This window comes from Chelonia mydas, chromosome 9, assembly GCF_015237465.2.
Source record: "Chelonia mydas isolate rCheMyd1 chromosome 9, rCheMyd1.pri.v2, whole genome shotgun sequence".
Lineage (NCBI taxonomy): Eukaryota > Metazoa > Chordata > Testudines > Cheloniidae > Chelonia > Chelonia mydas.
The window spans coordinates 54,682,476-54,705,607 of record NC_057855.1 but is presented as its reverse complement, the minus strand read 5'-3'; the positions used below and the strand labels follow the sequence as shown (position 1 = coordinate 54,705,607).

Below are 23,132 nucleotides of genomic sequence, written 5' to 3'. Positions count from 1 at the left end.
CAGATAATGGTCAGAAATTGTCACCCTAACCTTGAGTTCCACAATAACAAAGTGCCTTTCACAGCTGCTTTGGGAGGCAATCTCAGCTCCAGGGGCTGTGGAGGAGAGATTCGCCAGGCTAGCAGCTCCTTTCAGAGCCTCTACAGGAGGATTCTGGTGTTCCTAGCAGAGGGGAGGGTGACAGCAGCAGAGGAAAGCTGGGCAATTTAGAAACCCACCATACTAACATCTAGGGGCCTAGCATATACTGTGGGCAAGCTCTCCAGGTGATATGAGAGACTCTTGACACCTCCCAATTGTCAGGAAAGGCCTAGAAATCCACTAAAAAAAGGGAAGAACATGATTCTGAAACAAGTTACCTACCTTTCATAACTGTTGTTCTTTGAGATATGTTGCTCATGTCCATTCCATTCTAGGTGTGTGCGCATCCACGTGCGGAGTTGTCAGAATTTTTTGCTTTAGTGATATCCGCAGGGTCAGCTGTGGTGCCCTCTGGAGTTCCACGCTCATGTGGCAGCATATCAGGCACCGCTGGCCCTGTGCCCTCAGTTCCTTCTTGCTGGGCAACTCCGACAGAGGGGTAGGCGGGTAGTGGAATGGACATAAGCAACACATCTCAAAGAACAGTTACAAAAGGAAGGTAACAGTTTTTTCTTCAAATGCTTGCTCATGTCGATTCCATTCTAGGTGACTCACAAACAGTATCCCAGGAGGTGGGTTTGGAGTTCCCGGCTGTGTGGCTTGCAACACCGCTCTACCAAAGCCAGCATCGTCCTGGGCTTTCTGGGTAAGCGTGTAATGGAATGTGAATGTGTGGACAGACGATCAGGTAGCGACCCTGCTGATATTTTGGATCAGCACCGGGCCAGGAAGGCTGCTGCAGCTTGCGCCCTGGTTGAATGGGTGATCACAATTGCCAGTGGTGGCACTTTCACCTGTTCATAGCGAAAATGAATATACAGGCAGTGACCCATGACGACACTCTGGGTGGCCACAGGAAGGCCCTTCATCCTGTCTGCCACCGCGACGAATAGCTGCATCGACTTACAGAATGGCTTAGTCCTTTCTATGTAAAAGGCTAGCACCCTCCTGATGTCCAGAGAATGTAATCTATGGTCCTCATCTGATTTATGAGGTTTTGGAAAGAAGATGGTAAGTATATATCTTGACCTAGTATGAAACTGTGAAACTACTGTGGGCAGGAAAGTTTGGTGCTGCTGCAGTTGGGCCTCGTAGAATACCATATATAGGGCAGTTCTGAGGTAAGTGCCCTAATCTCAGAGACCCTACAGGCTAACGTTATTGCCACCAGGAGAATTGCAGAGTGTAGCCCAGAGGTATTATACTGAGCACCCAACGGTTTGAAGTTACTTGCGACTATGCTGACTGGAAGCGACGCAGGCGGTTGAAGGAGTAGGAAGGTGGATCCTGAGAACTGACTGCAGTGCCGTCCTTGAGTGCACCTCAAAATGAGTGCTTCTGGCCACCCCGGTGTTTTGCTGGGCCACGCTGAGTAGGCAAACGGGAGGTGGAGGGGTGACCATGATTGAACCTCTCTCTCTTCCTCCTAAAGGAGCCTTGCCAGAAAGGCCAAGGTCTAGGAGGCAGCAGGAATTGCATACACCACAAACGGCAAGAAAGCAGGCCTAGTGAGCAGAGAGTGTGGCTCGAGAATCCTCAAATCCATGTAGCTTCGCATCCATTTGCTCTGAAAAGAGCCCATTGCCTTTGAAGGGAAGGTCCTGGATGGAGGACTGCCTCTGCTAGGACAGACCCAAGGACTGAAGCCAGGAACTACGCCTCATAACTAAGGCCAAGACAAAGACCCTGGCCACCGAATCAGCTGCGTCCCAGGCCATCTGGAGAGAGTCCCTCGCCACTGTGGTACCTTCCTCCAGGATGATAGCAACCTCCTGAGGCAGGGAGTCCCACAAGTTACAATTGTATCTCCCCAACAAAGACCGGTGGTTTGATACTCTGAACTGAAAGCTGGCTGTAGAATAACTTTTCTTCCAGAAAGGAAAAACAGACGCCAGGAAGCTGGACCTATGTGGCACTCACTTGCCTGTACCTGTCCCTTTCGTTGGCCGCAGATATGATTAGCGACCCTGGGGGTGGATGGATATAGAAATATTTGAATGCATTAGCAGGGACAAATTTCTTTTCTGCCCAGGTGGGCAGGATAAGAGATGGGATTTGCCACAGGGCCTTGGCTATCTTCAAAATCTCCTCATGTATCAGCAGTGTGGCTCATGATCGGGCTGCCACTGTTAGAATGTTGAACAAGTTGCCCGACTGCTCCGCCAGTTCCTCCACTTCCAAGCCCAAGTTTGAGGTCACCCTTCTAAGCAGGGCTTGGTGCTCGTTAAAGTCCTCACAGGGACTGACGTGTGAGGGCCCTGCTACTGCTTCGGCTGACGAGGATGATGATTGCACCACTGGGGGAGGACCTGGGGCACTGTCCCCCGTAGGGGAGGGCTCCCTTGGAGTAGGCACTTGCTCCTCTACCCCAACATCGGAGTCCGTGCCGTGCACTGAGTCTGGTACAGTCATTGCAGGGGGTTGCTTCTCCAAAGCAGCAAGGGAAGAATGGTGTGAGAGAGGCATCAGCATCACCAGCATGCCCCACGCATTCCAATTGGGCCATTGGTCTGGCCACTGACCCTACAACCATCCCGGCACTGTGGGAGCAGAGAGAGTCTCCGGTGCCCGCAAGATTTGCTGCTGCCATGGCAAGGGGCTAAAGTCCCACTCTGACCTAGACGAGTCCCTTTCCAGTGACCAGACGCTTGTGTCTGGCAGCTGACCATAGGCGCCAGGGAGTGGTGCCTCAAGTAAGATGATCAGTGTCTCTCAGAGGATTGATGCCGGGGTGTGGAGACCAGTGCTGGAAAGGTGAGATGTCCCGTACCAGCAGAGACCTGTACCAGGACATCGGCTGGTGAAAGGACGATCAGTGCTGGGTGTACAGAGACTGATGCCTCACTGAAGGTCCACCTGTGCCGTTGGAGACCAGGACCGCGGTGACGGCGACCTGAGCCGTCTGACCAGAGACTTAGGTTGCGGAGTCAAGGATCTTGGTCACGGAATGCTGCCTCTGCTCCGGGGAGGGATGGCATTCAACTGCCCTCTGAGGTGGTCTTATGGCTGGCCTGCCCTTAGAATGGGGAGCCTTAGCCACCTCCAATGCACTGGAAGGGCTCTCTGGTCCCTAGCTGCCTGGAGGGCCTCAGACATCGAAGGTACAACCAGGTGCCAGGGTTCCTACTGCTCCCAGGAGTGGGATTCCTGGGGGATCCAGCCTGAGAGATAACCCCTTGAAGCTCCAGAGAGGGCAGTCAGGCCTGTCCCTCCTTGTTTGGTGCCGGGGAGCCTTGCTTTTTCAGGTGCTTCTTGGACACCGGCAGAGCTCAGTGCTGGGCAGAACACTCTTCACCAACCCCAAGGAGCTAAGTGTAGAGTCAGAGCACGAAGGCTCCGACACCGGATGAAGTGCAGCCTCCATAAGAAGGGCCCTTAGACAAATGTCCTGCTCCTTTTGAGTTTGGGTTGAAAGTCCTTGCAAATTTGATACTTGTCCTTTATGTGTGACTCTCCCAAGCACTTCAGGCAGTGGCTGGGAGGGTCGCTAACAGGCACAGGCCTATTGCAGGTTGAACAAGGCTTGAAACCTGGGGACTGGGGCATGCCCCACCCGGGGCAAAGTCCCTGCTGAGACTAACCCTTAACATCTAATTACTAACTACTGTAAACAACTATATACAAAGAAAACAGACAATAGGTGCTGGGGAAAAAACTTGTCCACTTGCGAGGCAAGGAGAAGTTGCTCTGACCAACCATCAGGGGCAGTAAGAAGGAACTGAGGACATAAGGCCGGCAACTCCTCATATACCAGCACACGAGTGCAGCACTCCAGAGGGCACCACAGCCGGCCCTCCGGATACCCCGAAGACAAAAAATTGCAACATCTGTGCACGTGGGCGTGCACACACCTAGCATGGAATCGACATGAGAAAGCAATCAAAGAAGAACAGGCATTGGTCCCCAATGAACAGTGAGATGACCCTCTGGTTCATAACCTGGCCATGCAGAGCCCATGGCACAGGAAGAGTCTCTGGGAAGAGGAACCTCTGGAGGTACAATAGCAGAAGTAGCACTCACCTTCTCATTGCTGCCAGCTGCCCAGGGGGCATCTCTCACCACAAATCCCTTGGATGGGGCCTTGGACTCCTCATGTGTGGAGGGTTTCATGTACACCTGCATCGCCTCATTGTCCACCACATCAGCCAGCTGTAGGGAGAGGGGTTCTCTTTGTATGGTGATGTACCTTGTGTTCCCTACTTAGTCAATGAAGTCTCCCCTCCCCCACAGCATCAAACAGCAATTGCTGCCAGTAGCAGCTTAAGACTAGCATGCTGCACCCCTCAGAGAAGCAGATGACACCCATTTTATTGGCTGCTCTATTCATTCATTTACCCCCCCTCACTTCAGTTGCACATGGCAGTGGCCACATACACTGCCTTGACACTGCTTCACAATCCAACACCTACTTGGGGTTCTAATTTCTAGGGACAGCTGCACAGAACAGCTGAAATTGCCATGAGCACAGTGTGAGAGAGACGGATGGGAGGAGGAAAACGCTAGATTCCTCTCCCAAGTGGCAGGAGCCAGAGAGATCTGGACATTCAGTGATTATCATGCAGCAGTACGCCCGTAATAGCAAGCTGAGCTCCCTGCACACACACAGCAGGGACTTATAGTTTTTAGGCCCATAGTCTCCACTACGAAGGAAGTTAATTAACTGGGCTGTTTATGCCACAGACCAGAGCCATTCTTCTGGCCTTCACTTCCCTTCCTCCTCCACTACTCACATATTCCTCCTCCAGGTTCAGGATATGATCGATTGCTTCCTCCACATTATCAGGGAGCCCAGTCACAGTCACACAGTTGGGGTCAGATGCACCGCTCTGGGGGAAGCGGATATCCACCTGGAATGCAAGGCACAGCAGAGGGTTTTAGATGTGCACCAGCCCCTCTCAGGTGGCTCATCATTCTGGAAATCCATGGCTAGGCTGCAGTGATGACCCCACAGGTGCTCACAGTCAGAGGGTTCATTTGCACTGGACCATACCAAGCCCTGGTGGGGAGTGTTTGGTTTCCAGTACAAGGGAGTGCTGAGCTGGAACCCATACATAATAGGAAGCCTCATTCCCAGCAGAATGGACTCTGATCAGCTTGGGAGCAGGGGGATCTGACCCTTCTCCGGCCACTGCTGCCATTTGCTCAGCATCCTGCAGCTTTGTAGTGTTGTGCAGCCCAGAGCCCAGTACGGCTGAGCTGCTCTACCACAAGCACCTGCCCGGGGCAGAGTCCCCACTTCTGCAGAGCGCTTAGAACTGTGGCAGCCAGCGTGCAGGTGATCGCTCCCACTGCCATTACAAACTGCCATGCTTTACCAGTCACTATGGTGGTGGGAGGTCTAACCACTGCGTCCTCAGCTATCACCACCTCCGTCAAACCACTGCTAGTGCCGCCTCACGACACTAGACTGCTGGCAAAAACCAGCAGGTTCTAGTGAGCTTCCAGGATTCTCCAGCAGCTCTGAGCTTGTTTTGGACACTAGAGCCCCATGGACAGAGTGGTACTTGAGATGCCACAATTTCCTCTTCAAAGAGGAGCTTTCCAGCCTTCCCAATTTTCAAGAGACAGAAGGGAAGTGTAGGTCTGCAGCCTGACACAGACTCAGAGGTCTGAGCTCCCCCCAGGGCTATCAGTGGGCTGTTCACGGCAAAGCTAAAGGACAAATGCAGCATCAGTGATGTTCATTATTTCACTGCTGATCATTTCAAGAGACAAACCCTGCTAAAGCCTTTCTTCCAAGAGCCCAAACAATCCTAATCCAGCCTGAGACAGGTGCGTGGCCTGTTGCTTTGGGCACTGCTGGAAGGTAATCCAGTATTACAGTGAAGCGGTCTAGAACAGAAGTGTCTCCCACACACTTAGAGGGACCCAAGAACCCAAGCTGCCCCCTACTCAGCTCCCCTCAGTCACAAACAGCTTCCATAAAGCAGCTGTTTTCAATAGGAAAATCTGAATCCACTGAAAGTGTTAGAAGATGTAAGGGCACCACAAACACTGAATCCAACAGCAAATTCAATACTGAGCATATGGGACTCTTTGGATTTTTGTTTATCTAAAGCTGCCAGATTCCCCAGTGGTCTCGCAGAGCTGAGTACCCAGGACCCTGGAAATGTCAAACTCCCCTCAAAGAGTTGCCTAGATGATAGCACTGGTTCCCCACAGGCTCCAAGCAGGGGGAACCAGGAGGCCATGGTCCCATCACTTTTAAAAAGCCATAAGGGCGAGCGTGGTGGGGGAGAAAGAGGAGTGAAAGCAGGGGGCAGAGCTTCAGGGGAAGGGACAGTGTGAGATCAGGGCCTTGGGGATAAGGGGCAGGCCTCCATTCAGGCACCAGTGGGGAGGCCCCCCGCACTTTTAGGAAGCTTCTGCCACTCCTGGCTCCATAATCAGTGACAGGGCAGCAGATAAAAGCTGTTCCCTCTCACTCGGAAGGGCCATTCAGCTCAGGTCTCAAAGTGTGAAATGATCAGACCATTATGATTGTGATGGACAGGTGCCACTGACGGAGGCAGTTGAAGAACAGTTGTGGCTTAGCCCTGGGAACAGCACAGAGGGAACACACAGAAGCGGGTCTGCCAGATTAAATCCACCCAGGCCAGAGACACTCAGGATACATCTACACTGCAACTGACCACCTGCATCTGTCCCAGGTCAGCCGACCAGGGTTCAGGCTGCAGGGCTATGCAATTGCAAGGTAGCTGCTTGGGCTCAGGCTGGAACCAGGGCCCACCAACCTGAGCATCTACCCTGCAGTTAAACAGCTCTGTAGCCCCAGCCAGCTGACAGGCCGGCCACAGGTGTTCAACTGCAGTGCAGACACAGCCTAAGGGCTCAGTGGAGTTCTCTCTCGGCCTATGTATGGAACACTGAGTCATGTACCCCACCCTGGGAAGAGCTCCAGAAACCAACTGGAACTCAGGCACCCTGGGTCACCATTTCCAGAGATACCATTTTGCTCAAGGGGAGGGGGTGGGGAGACAGGGAAGGGGGGAGAGCAGGCTGCTTTAACCCATTCCTAATTGTGTCCAATCAACTTTGCTGCTTGGGGTGTATGAAGGAGCCATGGGTCCATCTATGCCCTGGCATGCAGCCCTGGCTCAGACTAGAGTAAGCACAGGAAGAGAGCAAGGCCTGCACAGCTAGACAGGCTGGGGCCTTGTCTCCCATCACCAGACTCCTGCGTGCAGCCATCTCCAGCTCAGTCACAGTCAAGCCCACAGAGAGATGCCCCGTAACACAGCAGCACCATCATCCCTCCAGCCTTTGCAGCCCAGGTCAGGGTTTTGCAGAGGGCAGAAAGCATGGGCATTAAGAGCAACCAAAGTCCTGGGTTTGAAGTAGTTCAAGCTACCCCAGCCATTCTACAGCAGCCCCCGCAATGGATCCAGCGTACTCTCCGTGCCCACCTTGAACTCATCCATGATTTTGCGGATGGCTTTGCCCCGTGCTCCAATGATGCGGGCATGAACACGATGGTCAAGCGTCACATCTTCAGAGACCATCTGCTCCAGCTCGCCCACAATCTTCATGATGGCGTCTCGGGCTGCCTCTGTGTTCTTCTCATAGCCAGTTATGGTGATCTGATCCTGGGACTAGGAAAGCAGGTTGGGGAGGAAGTTAGAATGGAGTTGCTGGGAGCAAACCCATCCTGGACCTCTAAGGGAGAGGTCTGACTGGAAGGCAACACTACAGGAGACTCTGGGCTGGAAACCAAGTGCAGTGTTAGACTGGCCTGCCTGGGACAGGCTCGGGGTTGTTTTTCTTTGATCAGCATTTTGCAGTGAGCAGCTGCTGGAAATGTCACGCGTGCTCTATTCAGAGTCCAGAGCCTCTATTATGCCCCAGAAGGCTTTATCCCCCTCCAGTCCTCACCTGGTTATCATCATCCTTATCCGGAAACTGGATGTTGACCTCATGCTCTGTGCGGATCTGGGTGATCACGGCCCCCTTTCTTCCAATAATTTTAGGGTGGTATTTGGGGTCAACAGTGACAGTCAGCTTGAAGCTTCGCAAGGCCTGTAATGAGAAGGGAGACCCTCTCGAGCACTATAGCAGAGTATACACCAAGGTTTGACCAATTGCATCTATTCCTGTCTATGTCAAACTTCTACCTCCATCTTTCAAGTATCCCGCCTGTAAGGGGACACCACACATTTAGGCAGATTCTGGGGGAGTTTTCTGCTCTCCCTGTGACATGCCCCAGATTGTCCCACAGTGGCTGCTCTGGGCGGCACTACCTGAACATGTGCACATGATTGCAGAGCCAAAGTACTTGTGTGCACATCTGCCACTGGCCTGTGCTTCTGTTGAGCCTCTGCTCATTTACTCATAGCTCCCTGCTCATGACAGCGCCTCGTTGTTCTGTGCTGGGGACTATAGAGAGGAAACCCAACAGAGCAGAGGAGCCAGGGAGGATGACCAAACTACCACACTTCACGTGAAGAGGGTAGAGAATGGGACTCGGAAGCATTCCTCACAGAGCGAGGATTAAAAGCTGTTGGGTGAAATCCTGGTTCCACTGAAGTCGATAGCAGAACTCCCCAGATGACTTCAAAATCGGCCAAGATTTCACCCATTGTCTACACAGCAGATTCCACTTCCAGGTCAGATGGAGGAGTGCTGGAACACAAGCCACTGGCCAAACCAGTTACTGTATGCATTGTGTCACTGCAGAAAGATTGCCCCATTCCAAATGCCTCGCCTATTGGGGATAAAAAACTGGACAGCCTGATCACTACCTTTTCATCAGCTCACACTGTGCAGCCGGGCTTTTTAGAATCCACTTGCTCTTTTTAATTAAAGTTACATTTGGAGTAACACAAAGTGGAGTGGACTCTTACCATCAGGTTAGTAGCTAATGCTGCTGTAACTGCCATGGTTACAGTGCAGCAACTTGGGTTACGGGAGCTTGTAACTCAGCCTTCAAGTTCACTTGAGGCAGAAGCAAACAAGCCATCGTAACTCTAAATTCCTTATCTTAGGCCAAGGAAGCTGCCTCCAATAGTGCTGCAGAGCCCAATCCATAGGAGCTTCCACTTTGCTGCCAGCTAGGTGAATGTTGTTCTGGAGGCCACTGATCATTTTCACATTACTGCCCAGGTTCAGAGGGCAGTGTCTGGCTGTCAGAGGCAGCAGAGAGGGGTCTGAAAGGGTGATCCCATGTGCCTACCCTAAGAGCTCAGATATCAGGCCAAACACACACTATTTACAAGGGTGCATTCTGCCTCTATACATCCTCCAATATCACTGACCCCTTTTACACAAAGCTAGAGACAACACTTGGGTTGGGGGTGGAGGGGGCTAGTTCTCCTAGGAGCAAGAGGGACAAGGAAGCAGGCTGTGCCACTAGGGCTTACCCGATCTTCTTGCTCAGCCTGCAGTTCCTTCACTCTCTCCAGCAGTCCGGCCTTTGCGCGGTCCAAGTTTGCAGCGAGCCCAGTGATACTGATGACATCAGACCGAAGTTCAGGGGCAGGGACTTGGATGTTCACCTAAATGACAAACACCTATTTTCACTTTGGGCCAATAGACAGCCAGTTCACATGCCACTTCTTCACTGCTGAGGGAAGAGCCTGAGGTTGCAGCATCACTGCCACGGCCACCACCACCACCACCATACCAAAGCAAACTTCAGTTCATCACTGTGTGACTAGTTCTTGACTGTGCAGCTAGTATGTGGTAGCTCTTTCCCAAGCCTCTCTAGTTTGGTGCAAGGGAAAGGTTTGAGCAACAGGGCCCTGTTGCTACCAGTACACATAGGAATGGCCAGTCTTGGTCAAGACATAGGTCCACCTAGTCCAGTATCCTGTCTGACAGTGGCTAGTACCAGTTGCTTCAGAAGAGCCCTGCAATAGGCAGATGTGGAATAACCTGCCTCCAGGGCATCAGCCAGGAGGCTGCAGAAATCAAACACTGGTGCCACTATTCCAGGTGGATTCTAACTGCATCTCATGGACTTTAAGGCCAGAAGGGACCATTGTGATCTAGTCTGACCTCCTGCACATTGCAGGCCACAGAACCTCACCCACCCACTCCTGTAATCAGGGTGGATTTGATTTAAATCACTAATCACCAAGACATGTGACATGCATCTGATGAAGTGGGTATTCACCCATGAAAGCTTATGCTCCAATACATCTGTTAATCTATAAGGTGCCACAGGACTCTGCCACTTTTAGTCACCAAGACAGAATTTAATCATGGATTTCTATACAAAAGTGCATTCTTGTTGGTTGTTATAACCTTAATTCATATTCTTCACAACTCAGATAGATGTAGGTTTCATTTTTAGAAGGTTCATACTATACATTTTTAAAGTTATTTATTTTGAAAACTTTTCAGATTAGTTTTACAGCTATATCAGAAAATGAATGATTGGTTGGTTACTTCATTTACCAAAAGGTAACTGAAGCGGACATTTATGAAGTTCTCCTCCCAACGACTATCTCCAATTCAACAGGTTAATCAATATTTGGAGGATTTTCTTGCAATGCTGTATTAGGATGAGAAAAGTCACCAGACAGTCATTTAAATTGTTTTATTTAACTAAAACATTACGTATTCTGGATTTTTCCTTCAACAGCAAATATTTTAACAAAACAAGCATATGATTTTTTGAATTTAGTTAAATGTTCAAGTTTTTTAAAATCAGCTTTGTCTTTATTAAAATTGTTTAAAATAGTTAAATGATTTTTTTTTTTTAAACAAAAAGTAAATCGACTATGTCAGCAAGCTCAGCATGAGAAACTTAAAATATTGGCTTCTGCAGCTAACTCAGTTGTCTTCACCTTCATTTTCCTGTTTGTTCATAATCTGGAAAAGAAAAACAAGCTTTCCTGCTTTTTCAGATCCCAAACAATTTCTCAATTTGGAATGAATTAGTCCAAAGGAAGAAAAGATTCTTTCTACACTGGCAGAAGCAGCTACTGCTGTTAAAAGTGAGATCATCACTTCAACAGTCTCTGAATCCAGTTGCTTAAGTGGACTTCCACCAGTTCACAGTTTATATGTTTGCTGTTTTAAAGACATTTCTTGAACTGGTCACCTTTAGCTCTGAGGTTTATTATAGTTGGCATTATGGAGGGATGATTGCTGGGTGACCATGTCATAGCCAACTCCTCTTCTTCAGCAGTTAAGGTTTGACCCTGGTACTGAGTATTGAGAATATCAGCAAGAAAGTGAGCTGAGATAGTGCTTGTCCTATTTGTTTTTTTAATGCTTGTAATTTAACTCTGTCATTGCATATTTCTCTTTGTAAAGATCTCTCAATTCCTTCCAAATTTCAACAGCATCAGCAATAAAACAGCTATTTCCCTGCATTTTGTTCAAGGCTACAGAAATAGGTTTCAGGGCGCTCAGCATGTGTCCAACATTTCTCTTAAGCCCAATGTTGAGAACTTTGGCTGTGACAGTGCCATCTATTTTTCCATGATTTTGTTCACAAACTCATCAGATTAGGCCAGTGCTTGATACAGCGCTCAAAACAGTCCACCACTGAGTTCCATCGCATGTCTTGTGGGAGAGTTAGCTTGGTTCCTCACACTTTTTTCAGAGCAGCTGCTGAAAAAAGTGGTGTTACGGACGTATTTTGCAATTTCAACAACATTAGCCTTTATTTCTGGAACACTGAAGTCTTTGGCTAGGAGGTGCATCAAATGAGCACTGCAACCGTACGTTATTAGCATGGGACTCTTCACCCTCTTCTAAATAATTTCTTCTCATCTTGGATACATTTGCAGCATTGTCTGTGACCAAGCTACATACTAGACATTTGCATTTTTTTCCCCCAGTTTGTTATAGCTTTTACTGCTTCTTCTTGTAAGTATTCTGCTGTGTGTGCATTTCCTGATGTATCAATTATTTCTGTAAGGACGACATTCCCTTCTTCTGTTGTCACACAAGCACAAACAGGATCATTGTGGACACTGCTCCACCCATCAAGACTCAGGTTAACAATTTTACCCTCTAGATCTTTTGCACACTGCTCAATTTCTCTTTCATACACTTTATCCAGCAATTTGCCTGTGACATTTGCTCTGTTGGGTGGACTGTATCCTGGTCTTAATGACTGAACCATGTTAACAAAGTGTGGGTTCTCAATCATTCGGAAGAGAGACTTTGTTGCAGAAACAAACCGGGCAATTTTTTCATCAATTACTTTTCTGTAATCTGCTGGTTCTTATCACAAACTTATCTATGGTTGTTTCTGGATGATGATTTTTTTTCTTTTTGCTATAGTTGATCTACTGTGGCTACGTGACATACATGATGTGACAAACACTATCATTGGCAGATAACCTGAAACTATAGAAAACGATGGTGACCTTGAAGGTGGATAGTCTTCAGAATCCTGTATGTTGAGGATGGATTCTCCTAAACAAAATAAGTCAATGCAGTTAATTATTATTATTACCATACTGCTCATTTAGTATTACTCATCGCATTTACTGACATTCAGTACTACTTTAAGGTGAAATTGTAAACGGAAGATCTGCTTATTTCAGCTATTTATTTTTTATCACAACCGCATCTAAAATGATAGTACCATAGAGTAACTATATTTTTTGCTCAAACATGAGAATTCAAGAATAGTCCAGAAGGAAGACAGGCAGTCCTTAACAAGTATGGAATAAAAAAAGTTGACCAACCTGAAGATTCTGCATGTTCAGACATGTTCCTTTCATCATCTTCAATGCAGCTTCCTCCTGAGAAGGAACACTTCTCATGATGTTGTTTCATTTGGGCAACCAGGCCTTGCATTTCTTTGTTGCACTCTTTCCATTTTGCACGCATGCTTCTCTTACCCACAGGTAGAACTTCATTAAAATACTCCCAAACTGGATCTCATTTATGGCCTGCTGCCATTATAGGTTTTCCCTTATAGTGAGTGAATGGTGTGGTAGATCTCAAATCAATGAAGGCTACACTCAGAAAGACCTCAAGACTTCTGGAATATGCTTTGGTTTCTACTGCCTATCCCTCCCTTCTCACATTTATCTCCAGATTTCTTCTCCTTGTCCAGATCTATTCTGCCCCCAACAGTCTTCTATTCATTGAACTTTTTGAAACTTTGCACTTTTAGAGAGGTAAGGGATTGACTCTGTGTACACAAATTTGCAAAGGGACAATAGGGTTGAGGTCTGTTATTTCTCACCTCTCTGTATAGTTTATTAATTTAAAAACATTTTTGCTGTTAACAAGCATGTTATCTCTGGAGAGACAAATCCAGAGTTTGAGAACTGCAAAACTAAGCATCTCTGATGGTATCTTCCGGACTGAGCACCGAGTCCCACTGGGTAGATAGAAAGATTAACCTAAATAATCTATATAGAAGCGCCTGAAACCCCATAAGATGGGTCCCTAATCCATGAACTATTGGAACTCATTTACAAAACGTTTCTTAAACATTACATGAATATATTGTCTCATACTATAGAATTAAAATTTATAATCCCTACTCTATGAGGAGATATCTTTGCGCTATAATGTATCTTTAGATAAGTTTTTTCCTCAAAAAGCATAATCAAAAAATCAGATTTAAATTAAAAAAAAAAAATCAGATTTGATTTTTTTTTTTTTTTAAATCATTGATTTTTATCTACCCTGCCTCTGGCTGAGTTACTGAAGTCCTCAAATCATGGTTTAAAGACTTCAAGTTAGAGAATCCACCATTTACACTAGTTTAAACCTGCAAGTGACCCATGCCCCAGGCTGCAGAGGAAGGCAAAAAAACCCAGGGTCTCTGCCAATCTGACCTGGGGGAAAATTCCATCTGGACCCCAAACATAGCAATCAGTTAGACTGAGCATGTGGGCAAGACCCACCAGGCAGACACCTGAGAAAGCATTATCTGTAGTAACTCAGAGCCCTCCCCACCTAGTGTCCTGTTTCTGGCCACGGGATTTTTGCTACTAGCAGTCTTTGATAGGCCATATGCTATTGTAGGAAATCCCATCACTAGGGCCCTAACAAATTCATCGTCCATTTTGGTCAATTTCAGTCACAGGATTTTAAAAATAATAAATTTCATGGTGTAATTGTAGGGTCCTGACCTAAAAAGGAGTTGGGGGCATCACAAGGTTATTGTGTGGGGATTGCAATACTGCTACCCTTACTTCTACACTGCTTCTGGTGACGGCACTGCCTTCAGAGCTCGGCAGCTGGAGAGCAGCAGTTGCTGGCCGGGAGCCCAGCTCTGAAGGCAGAGCCACCACCAGCAGCGCAGCGCAGCGCAACGCAGCAGGATGGCACGGCATGGTATTGCCACCCTTATTTCTGCACTGCTGTCTGCAGAGCTGGGCCCTCAGTCAGCCGCCGCCACTCTCTGGCCACCCAGCTCTGAAGGCAGCAGTGCAGAAGTAAGGGTGGCAATACTGCAACCCCCTTAAAATAACCTTGTGACCCCCTCCCTGCAACTCCCTTTGGGATCAGGATCTCCAATTTGAGAAATGCTGGTCTCCCCTGTGAAATCTGGGGTCGGGGAGGAAGAGTTGGGGACGGAGAAATTAGATTTCACGGTCCAGGACTCATTTTTCACGACTGAATTTGATAGGGCCCTACCTATCACCATCCCCTCCACAAACTTATCAAGCTCAGTCTTGAAGCCAGTTCAATATTTTGCCCCCACTGCTCCCTTTGGAAGGCTGTTCCAGAACCTCACTCCTCTGATGCTTAGAAACCTCCGCCTAATTTTGAGCCTAAACTTGTTGATGGCTAGTTTATAGCCATTTGTTCTTGTGTCCAAACTGGCACTTAAGTAACTCCTCTTCCTCCCTGGTATTTATCCCTCTGACGTGGCCTATGAATCCAATCATATCTCCCCTCAGCCTTTATTTGGTTACACTAAACAAGCCACGCTCTTTGAGTCTCCTCTCATAAGATAGGTTTTCCATTCCTCAGATCATCCTAGTAGTTCTTCTCTGCACCTGTTCCAGTTTGAATTCATCTTTCTTAAACATGGGAGACCAGAACTGCACACAGTATTCCAGGTGAGGTCTCACCAGTGCTTGTATAATGGTAACGACACTTCCCTGTCTCTACTGGAAATACTTCACCTGATGCACCGTAGAACTGTATTAGCTTTTTTCCATAGCTGCATCACATTGACAGCTCATAGTCATCCTTTGATCAACCAATACACCCAGGTCTTTCTCCTCCCGTCACTTACAACTGATACATCCTCAGGTTATAGCAAAAATTCTTGTTGTTAATCCCTAAATGCATGATCTTGCACTCTGCACTACTAAACTTCATCCCATTTACATTACTCCAGTTTACAAGCTCATCCAGATCCTCTTGTATGATATTCTGGTCCTTCTCCATATTGGCAATCCCTCCCAACTGTGTGTCACTCACAAATTTTATTAGCGCACTCCCACTTTTTGCACCAAGGTCAGTCATAAAAGTGTTACATAAGATTGGTCCCAAGACTGATCCCTGAGAAACTCCACTAGTAATCTCCCTCCAGCCTGACCATTCACCTTTCAGTATGACCTGTTGTAGTCACTCCTTTTACCAATTCCTTATCCACCTTTCAAGTCTCCTATTAATCCCCATGTTCTCCAATTTAACTAATAATTTCTCATGTGGACTGTATCAAATACAATACTGAAATCCAAGTAGATTAGATAGATTGCATTTCCATTGTCTAATACAGTGATTCTCAAACTTTTGCATTAGTGACCCCTTTCACACAGCAAGCCTCTGAGTCCCAGCCTTATAAATTAAAAACACATTTTTTATATTTAATTATAAATGCTGGAGGAGAAGCAGGGTTCGGGGGGTGTAGGCTGATGGCTTCAGACCCCCCCCCCACGTAATAACCTTGCGACCCCCTGAGGGGTCACAACCCCCCGTTTGAGAACCCCTGGTCTAATAGATCAGTTATCCTCTCAAAGAAGGAGATCAGGTTGGTCTGGCAGGATCTGCCTTTTGTAAATCCATGTTGTATTTTATCCCAATCACCATTCACCTCTATATCCTAAACTACTTTCTGTGACAAATTTTGAAAGAGAAAGATGGTGACATTTGGGAATGATTCAATTCAGAACTTCAGTGCATAGCCCATTCCTCCCACTCCTGGGGGAAGGGGAGGAGGGGTCAAATACAAGACTCATGTTCTTACTGCAGCTTCCTAGTGGCTGAATCAAACAAACGGTCTAACCAAAAGAAGGCAGAGGGGAGATATGATTGCTCTCTATAAATATATCAGAGGATTAAATACCACGGAGGGAGAATTATTTAAGCTCAGTATCAATGTGGACACAAGAACAAATGGATATAAACTGGCCATCAGGAAGTTTAGACCTGAAATTAGACGAAGGTTTCTAACCATCAGAGGACTGAAGTTCCGGAACAGCCTTCCAAGGGAAGCAGTGGGGACAAAAGACATGTGGCTTCAAGACTAAGCTTGATAAGTTTATGGAAGGCATGATATGATGGAATAGCCTAATTTTGGCAATTAATTGATCTTCAACTATTAGCGGTAGATATGCCCAATGGCCTGTGATGAGATGTTAGATGGGGTGAGATCTGAGCTACTACAGAGAATTCTTTCCTGGGTGTCTGGCTGGTGAGTCTTGCCCACATGCTCAGGGTTTAGCTGATCGCCATATTTGGGGTCGGGAAAGAATTTTCCTCCAGGGCAGATTGGTAGAGGCCCTGGGGGTTTTTCCACCTTCCTCTGCAGCGTGGGTCACAGGTCACTTGCTGGAGGATTCTCTGCACCTTGAAGTCTTTAAACCATGATTTGAGGACTTCAATAGCTCAGACATAGGTGAGAGGTTTGTTACAGGAGCGGGTGGGTGAGATTCTGTGGCCTGTGTTGTGCAGGAAGTCAGACTAGATGATCATAATGGTCCCTTCTGATCTTAAAGTCTATGATTCTATGAAACACTTTGTCCAGTACCTGCCATACCAGTGGCACACTAGTGACTGCTGGGGCCATGGATTTGGCCATATTCCTGGCACTCCCAAAAGGCAACATTCACAGCAACAGGATCTCTGGGATCCAGGGATGGGAGGGAGACAAAACCCAGCTTACTTCAAACTCATCCATCATTTTGCGGATTCCACTTCCTTTCTGACCAATGATGTAACGGTGAAGGTCAAAGGGCACTTCCACCTCAGTGGTGACAGGAACCAGAGCCTGCATGGGGGAGGAAGAGCACAGAGTTTACCCAGCAGAAACACTTTGCAGAGTCAAGGGTCAGATTTCTCCCAAAGCCTTTTGAATGACAGCCCTGCTGTGATTTACATTAGCCACATCTGTCCTAAAAGGGAGAAAAGGAGTACTTGTGGCACCTTAGAGACTAACCAGTTTATTTGAGCATGAGCTTTCGTGAGCTACAGCTCACTTCATCGGATGCATAGCATATCGTGGAAACTGCAGAAGACATTATATACACACAGAGACCATGAAACAAAACTTCCTCCCACCCCACTCTCCTGCTGGTAACAGCTTATCTAAAGTGATCATCAAGTAGGGCCATTTCCAGCACAAATCCAGGTTTTCTCACACTCCCCCCCCCCCCCCCCCCCCCACATACAAACTCACTCTCCTGCTGGTAATAGCCCATCCCTCTTTGAAACCTCTCTTTATAATGCGCATGATAATCAAGGTGGGTCATTTCCAGCACTAATCCAGGTTCTCACCCCCCCCACCCCCCCCTCCAAAAACCACACACACAAACTCACTCTCCTGAGGGGGGTGTGGAGGGGGGGTGAGAAAACCTGGATTAGTGCTGGAAATGACCCACCTTGATTATCATGCGCATTATAAAGAGAGGTTTCAAAGAGGGATGGGCTATTACCAGCAGGAGAGTGAGATTGTATGTGTGTGTGTGTGTGTGGGGGGGGGGGGGGGGGGGGGGGAAGGGTGAGAAAACCTGGATTTGTGCTGGAAATGGCCCTACTTGATGATCACTTTAGATAAGCTGTTACCAGCAGGAGAGTGGGGTGGGAGGAAGTTTTGTTTCATGGTCTCTGTGTGTATATAATGTCTTCTGCAGTTTCCACGATATGCTATGCATCCGATGAAGTGAGCTGTAGCTCACGAAAGCTCATGCTCAAATAAACTGGTTAGTCTCTAAGGTGCCACAAGTACTCCTTTTCTTTTTACGAATACAGACTAACACGGCTGTTACTCTGAAACCTAAAAGGGAGAGAGATCTGGCACTTCCTGAATCCCCCAGAGTGGAATACATTTGATCAAAAGATCATTAAGCCTTTGATTAGGAAAGAGACCGGGTAGTCTTCCTGGGGAGATCAAGAAGAAAGCCTAACAGCAGCAGTGAAAGCTATGAGAATGCACTGGATACTAAAGAACATACTCAGAATTAACAATGGTGCCTCCTTTGGAGCACAGTGCTCCGTTTTCATAGCCTCACCTTAAAATATAGTGGAGGCTAAAAAGGCCCAGAAAGAAAGTCATTAGATTAAGGATGGAAACACTTAGGTCTGGTCTCCATTAGAGTTAGGATGACTCAAGGCAGCTTATGTCAACCTAACTGTGGAAGCATCTATATTTAAATTTTGCTCTCGCCAATGTAATTTCCCCGCTATGCCAACTTAACTCCAGCTCCATGAGTGTCAGAGTCAAAGTCAATGTAGTTAGGTCAACGCAGTGTCAGTGTAGACCCTGTGGTGCTTTTGTCAACTGTTACTGGCTTTCAGGAGCAGTCCCACAATGCCCCACACTGACAGTACAATTGATAAAAGCACTGCTTCTTGTGTCAGCGGTGTGCATCCTCACCAGCCAAGTGTAGACATGCTTAAGCAAAGTGTAGACATGGAATTACTGTGGCAGCTGTATGCCAACCTAAGTTAGGTTGACTTAATTCTGTAGTTGAGACATGGCCTTAGCTCTGATGAGAACTTGTCAAGGCTGGAACTAGTCAGCCTGGAAAAGGTTCGAAGGGACTTTATTGAGGAACAATATAGAAAACAACGATTGCTCTTGTATTACGGGGCAGGGTTGAAAGGACAAGTCATAAAAAAGTCTTATGCATAAGCAACTCCCACTACTGCTTAGAGCCTTTAACACCTACTGGGCCAGGTCAATTCACACCCACCCTGCAAGTCATTAAAGGGCAGAAAGTTTAGGTGCAATAAAGGGAACCCCTTTCCTTTAGGGTACATAATCTACCTATGCCACATTAGCCCCAGGAGGACACCAACTTGAGCAAGGCCACCTGACACCAGAGCCCAGAGTATTCAAATAGAGCCTCCTGCTGCAGGGCACAAGTAGATTACAAGAGCTTTGAGAGTCCTGCTGAGAGCCAGCAGCACCACATACCTGCAGCGCCTCTTTGGCTGCCTCACATTTCTCTCTGCGGCCAGAGATGATGATAATGTCACACTTCTTTGGGGAAGTGGGGTCAGCCTCCTTAGCTTCTTTTCCTTCCCCACTCTCCTCTCCATTCTCCTGCATGGCTGGTTCTGTGGCAGGGGCTGAGAGCATGGAAACAAACAGAATAAGAATCTTATCAGTGAATACAGAACTGAGTTTCCATAAGTGGCATTACTCCCACAGAGATCAGTACACACCCTCCACCTTGCCCAGCAGGACCCCAAGGCACACAGGGAGGACGACGGACATTCACCATAAAGAAAGTGAGATTTTAATAGCATTTCAGTAGTACGAGAGGTTACCTACTATCAGTACTAACTCTGCCTTGGCTCCATCCTGGATTGTAGAGTGTCCACCATTATGCCCTGCTCTTTACATAGGAACACAGCCTCTCTCCAGCCCAAAAAAGAGTTCCTTTTATTGCCCCTTCTGTATGGCACTCTCTCCTTACTCAGCAGCAGCAGATTATTGTAATAAGCACTACACATAGTCCAGCATTGCTGTCTGAGAACCCACATTCCCAGTAGCTTTTCTTTCAGCTGTTATGAAGTGCACAGACCCAGAATATTTCATATTAAAAGCAACATATTCTATATCAGTCAGGACTGTGGTCTAGTTTCATGGTCGGTTCACCACCTCCTAGTGGTAGAAGGCCCTCCCCCACACCTTATTTAACAGGTGTGGTTAAACATAAGGCAGCCAGGAACCAATGAGCCTTGCTGTGTGTGGTATACTTGAGACCAAACTTGGCAATATGTAGTGGAGCAAACAAGCCATTCTCCTTTCACTTGCGGGAGGGGTAAGGAGAGCTGGTTTGTTTAAAAGTTCTCCCTCTCCAAAAGAGTTTAAAGGTAAAAGACCTGAAGTTTATAGAACCTCTACTGCTGTTTGGTGTACACCAAACAATAGCTCTCTCCTGCCATTGCAGTTTGGCCTGGTTCTTAAAGGAGCCTAAGGAGACAGAAGCAAAAGGACAGCAGTTCTAGTCCATATTGAGTATGAGACACGGTCATAGTTGCCTGTTTTAGTATTAGGCTTGGAGGAGGGTTAAGGACTGCACAGCTCAAAGCAGAAGTGTCCACTTGCAAGGCTGTCTCCTGCCCAGCCACATTGCCTCTCTGCAGGGAGAGACTTAAACTGCATGACTTGTGAACTTGGCTGGGGTTCCCTCCGAAGCAGCAGCACAACCCCCAGTGATCTGGGTAGCTCAGAGCACCCCACCAACACTTCCAGTGCAGTAGAGTTCTCAAAGCATCATACCTGGGTTCTCCTCCCTGTCGGGGAATTTGATCTGAACACCATAGTCGCGGGTGATCTGCTGAATTCGGGAACCTTTGGGGCCCATGATGGAGCGGTGAAACTTCTGGGGGATGGTGCACTCTATTGTCACCTGAGCTTCCTGCATGTTTGACAGAGAAAGCAGGTGAATTATTCAGGTGACACCTGTTGTCACACACTTCCTCCTATTTGATCAAAATGTGATTCTCAAAGATTTGTCACCATAGTAAGTTCATATAGTCATGTGTGTCATAGGCAGGAAGGGAGCAGGGTGGAGGCAAAAGGTTGGGACAAGGGCTGTCAAGCAATTTAAAAAAAATTAAATCGCAATTAAACGCACGGTTAAACAATAGAATACATTTTATTTAAATATTTTTGGATGTTTTCTACATTTTCAAATATATTGATTTCATTACAACAGTATACAAAGTGTACAGTGCTCACTTCATATTTATTTTTGATTACAAGCATTTGCACTGTAAAAAGACAAGAAATTGTGTTTTTCAATTCCCCTAATACAAATACTGTAATGCAATCTCTATCATGAAAATTGAACTTACAAATATAGAATTATGTACAAAAATACTACATTCAAAAATTTAAAAAAGAATAAAATTTTAGACCTTGCAAGTCCACTCAGTCCTTCTTCTTGTTCAGCCAATCACTCACACAAACAAGTTTGTTTACATTTTCAGAAGATAATGCTGCCCACTTCTTGTTTACAATGTTACCTGAAAGCGAGAACAGGCACTCTCATGGCCCTGTTGTAACTGGCGTCGCAAGTTATTTATGTGCCAGATGCATATGCTTCAGCTACAATTCCAGGGGCATGCATCCATGTTGATGACAGGTTCTGCTCAAAAACCATCCAAAGCAGTGTGGACCAACACATGTTCATTATCCAAGTCAGATGCCAAAAGATTGATTTTCTTTTTTTGGTGGTTCGGGTTCTGTAGTTTTCGCATTGGAGCGTTGCTCTTTTAAGACTTCTGAAAGCATGCTCTCTACCTCGTCCTGCTCAGATTTTGGAAGGCACTTCAGATACTTAAATCTTGGATCGAGTACTGTAGCTATCTTTACAAATCTCACATTGGTGCCTTCTTTGCATTTTGTCAGATCAGCAGTGGAAAGTGTTCTTAAAATGAAAACCATGTGCAGGGTCATCATTGAAACTGCTATAACATGAAATATATGCCAGAATGAGGGTAAAACAGAGCAGTGGACATACAATTCTCCCCCAAGGAGTTCAGTCACAAATTTAATTAACCCCTGTTCTCTCTTTCTGGTGACATTGTAAATAAGAAGAGGGCAGCATTATCTCCTGTAAATGTAAACAAACTTGTTTGTCTTAGTGATTGGCTGAACAAGAAGTAGAACTGAGTGGACCTGTAGCCTCTGAAGTTTTACATTGTTTTGTCTTTGAGCGCAGTTATGTAACACACACACACGTAAAAATCTACATTTGTAAATTGCACTTTCAGGACAAAGACTGCACTACCTTACTTGTAGGAAGTGAATTGAAAAATACTATTTCTTGTTTATCTTTTTACAGTGCAAATATTTGTAATCAAAATATACACTTTGATTTCAATTACAACACAGAATACAAGATATATATATGAAAATGTAGAAAAACATCCAAAATATTTAATAAATTTCAATTGGTAATCTCTTGTTTAACAGTGTGATTAATCAGGATTAATTTTTTTGAGTTAATTGTGTGAGTTAACTACGATTAATCGACAGCCCTAGTTGGGACAGAGCAACAATTATTCTGTCCAATACATTTCCAGAATCCCTCATACCTCCGCACCCAAGAAACAAAAGGCAGCCTGTCCTCCAAATGCTACCCCACACCTGACTAATGGCCACAGACCAGAACTCCATTCCCATACCTCTCCCTCAAGAGGCTCTTCAGTGGGAGGGAGGGTGGAGAACAGCCTGTCATGGAGGCAAGGACAAGAGCACAGGCACTTAACCGCTGGTGAGTTGTAAGAGCCAGCCTTGGGAAGATTGGCTCCAATTCTTGAGCCAGGAACCCCAAAGTTAGTACCCAATGCCTGAAGTGCTCTGTGCACCATCTCCCAGATCAGTATGTGCTAGAGTCGGGAGCAAGCGAAAGCTACCCTTTAATAAGACAGTGTTGAAAGTACAGCTCCTCACCTCCCCCAGAAGACAGCAAAGGGCTGAACAGAGCATGCCAGAAAGATACCTAGAAGAGAATTAGGGACCCCTAACCACCACCCTTCTGCTCCTACAATGAGAGGGGAGGCTGGGACCTTGAGCAGAGGAGGACTCCTAACCATTAAGGAACTGAAATGCACAGGAAACACAGCAGAGTCTTGGCCAAGAAGAAACTGCCACC

General features: G+C 46.8%; 2 protein-coding genes and 1 long non-coding RNA gene across 14 annotated transcripts in view; 1 reads left to right on the top strand and 2 right to left on the bottom strand.

Annotated features, from left to right (window-relative positions):
* ANO7 (anoctamin 7) overlaps positions 1–3,948 on the top strand; it is a 52,757-nt gene extending 48,809 nt beyond the window's left edge. For all 3 annotated transcript variants that reach the window (XM_037909306.2, XM_043522469.1, XM_043522470.1), the window contains one exon: positions 688–3,948. In XM_037909306.2, coding sequence (XP_037765234.1) covers positions 688–945 — 258 coding nt within the window. In that variant the 3' untranslated portion in view covers positions 946–3,948. The remainder of the gene's footprint in view (positions 1–687) is intronic.
* LOC102947701 (high density lipoprotein binding protein) overlaps positions 1–23,132 on the bottom strand; it is a 170,525-nt gene that overhangs the window by 80,274 nt on the left and 67,119 nt on the right. For all 10 annotated transcript variants that reach the window (XM_043522463.1, XM_037909304.2, XM_037909302.2 and 7 more), the window contains exons 20-27: positions 20,750–20,888; positions 19,436–19,590; positions 17,183–17,287; positions 9,498–9,632; positions 8,014–8,157; positions 7,548–7,733; positions 4,872–4,988; positions 4,162–4,290 (exon numbers count right to left, since the gene is read on the bottom strand). In XM_043522463.1, coding sequence (XP_043378398.1) covers positions 4,162–4,290; positions 4,872–4,988; positions 7,548–7,733; positions 8,014–8,157; positions 9,498–9,632; positions 17,183–17,287; positions 19,436–19,590; positions 20,750–20,888 — 1,110 coding nt within the window. The remainder of the gene's footprint in view (positions 1–4,161; positions 4,291–4,871; positions 4,989–7,547; positions 7,734–8,013; positions 8,158–9,497; positions 9,633–17,182; positions 17,288–19,435; positions 19,591–20,749; positions 20,889–23,132) is intronic.
* LOC122461679 lies at positions 12,384–12,848 on the bottom strand. Its single transcript, XR_006283775.1, has 2 exons — positions 12,789–12,848; positions 12,384–12,513 (listed from the first exon to the last, which is right to left on the bottom strand). It is a non-coding gene; the product is annotated as an uncharacterized LOC122461679 (long non-coding RNA).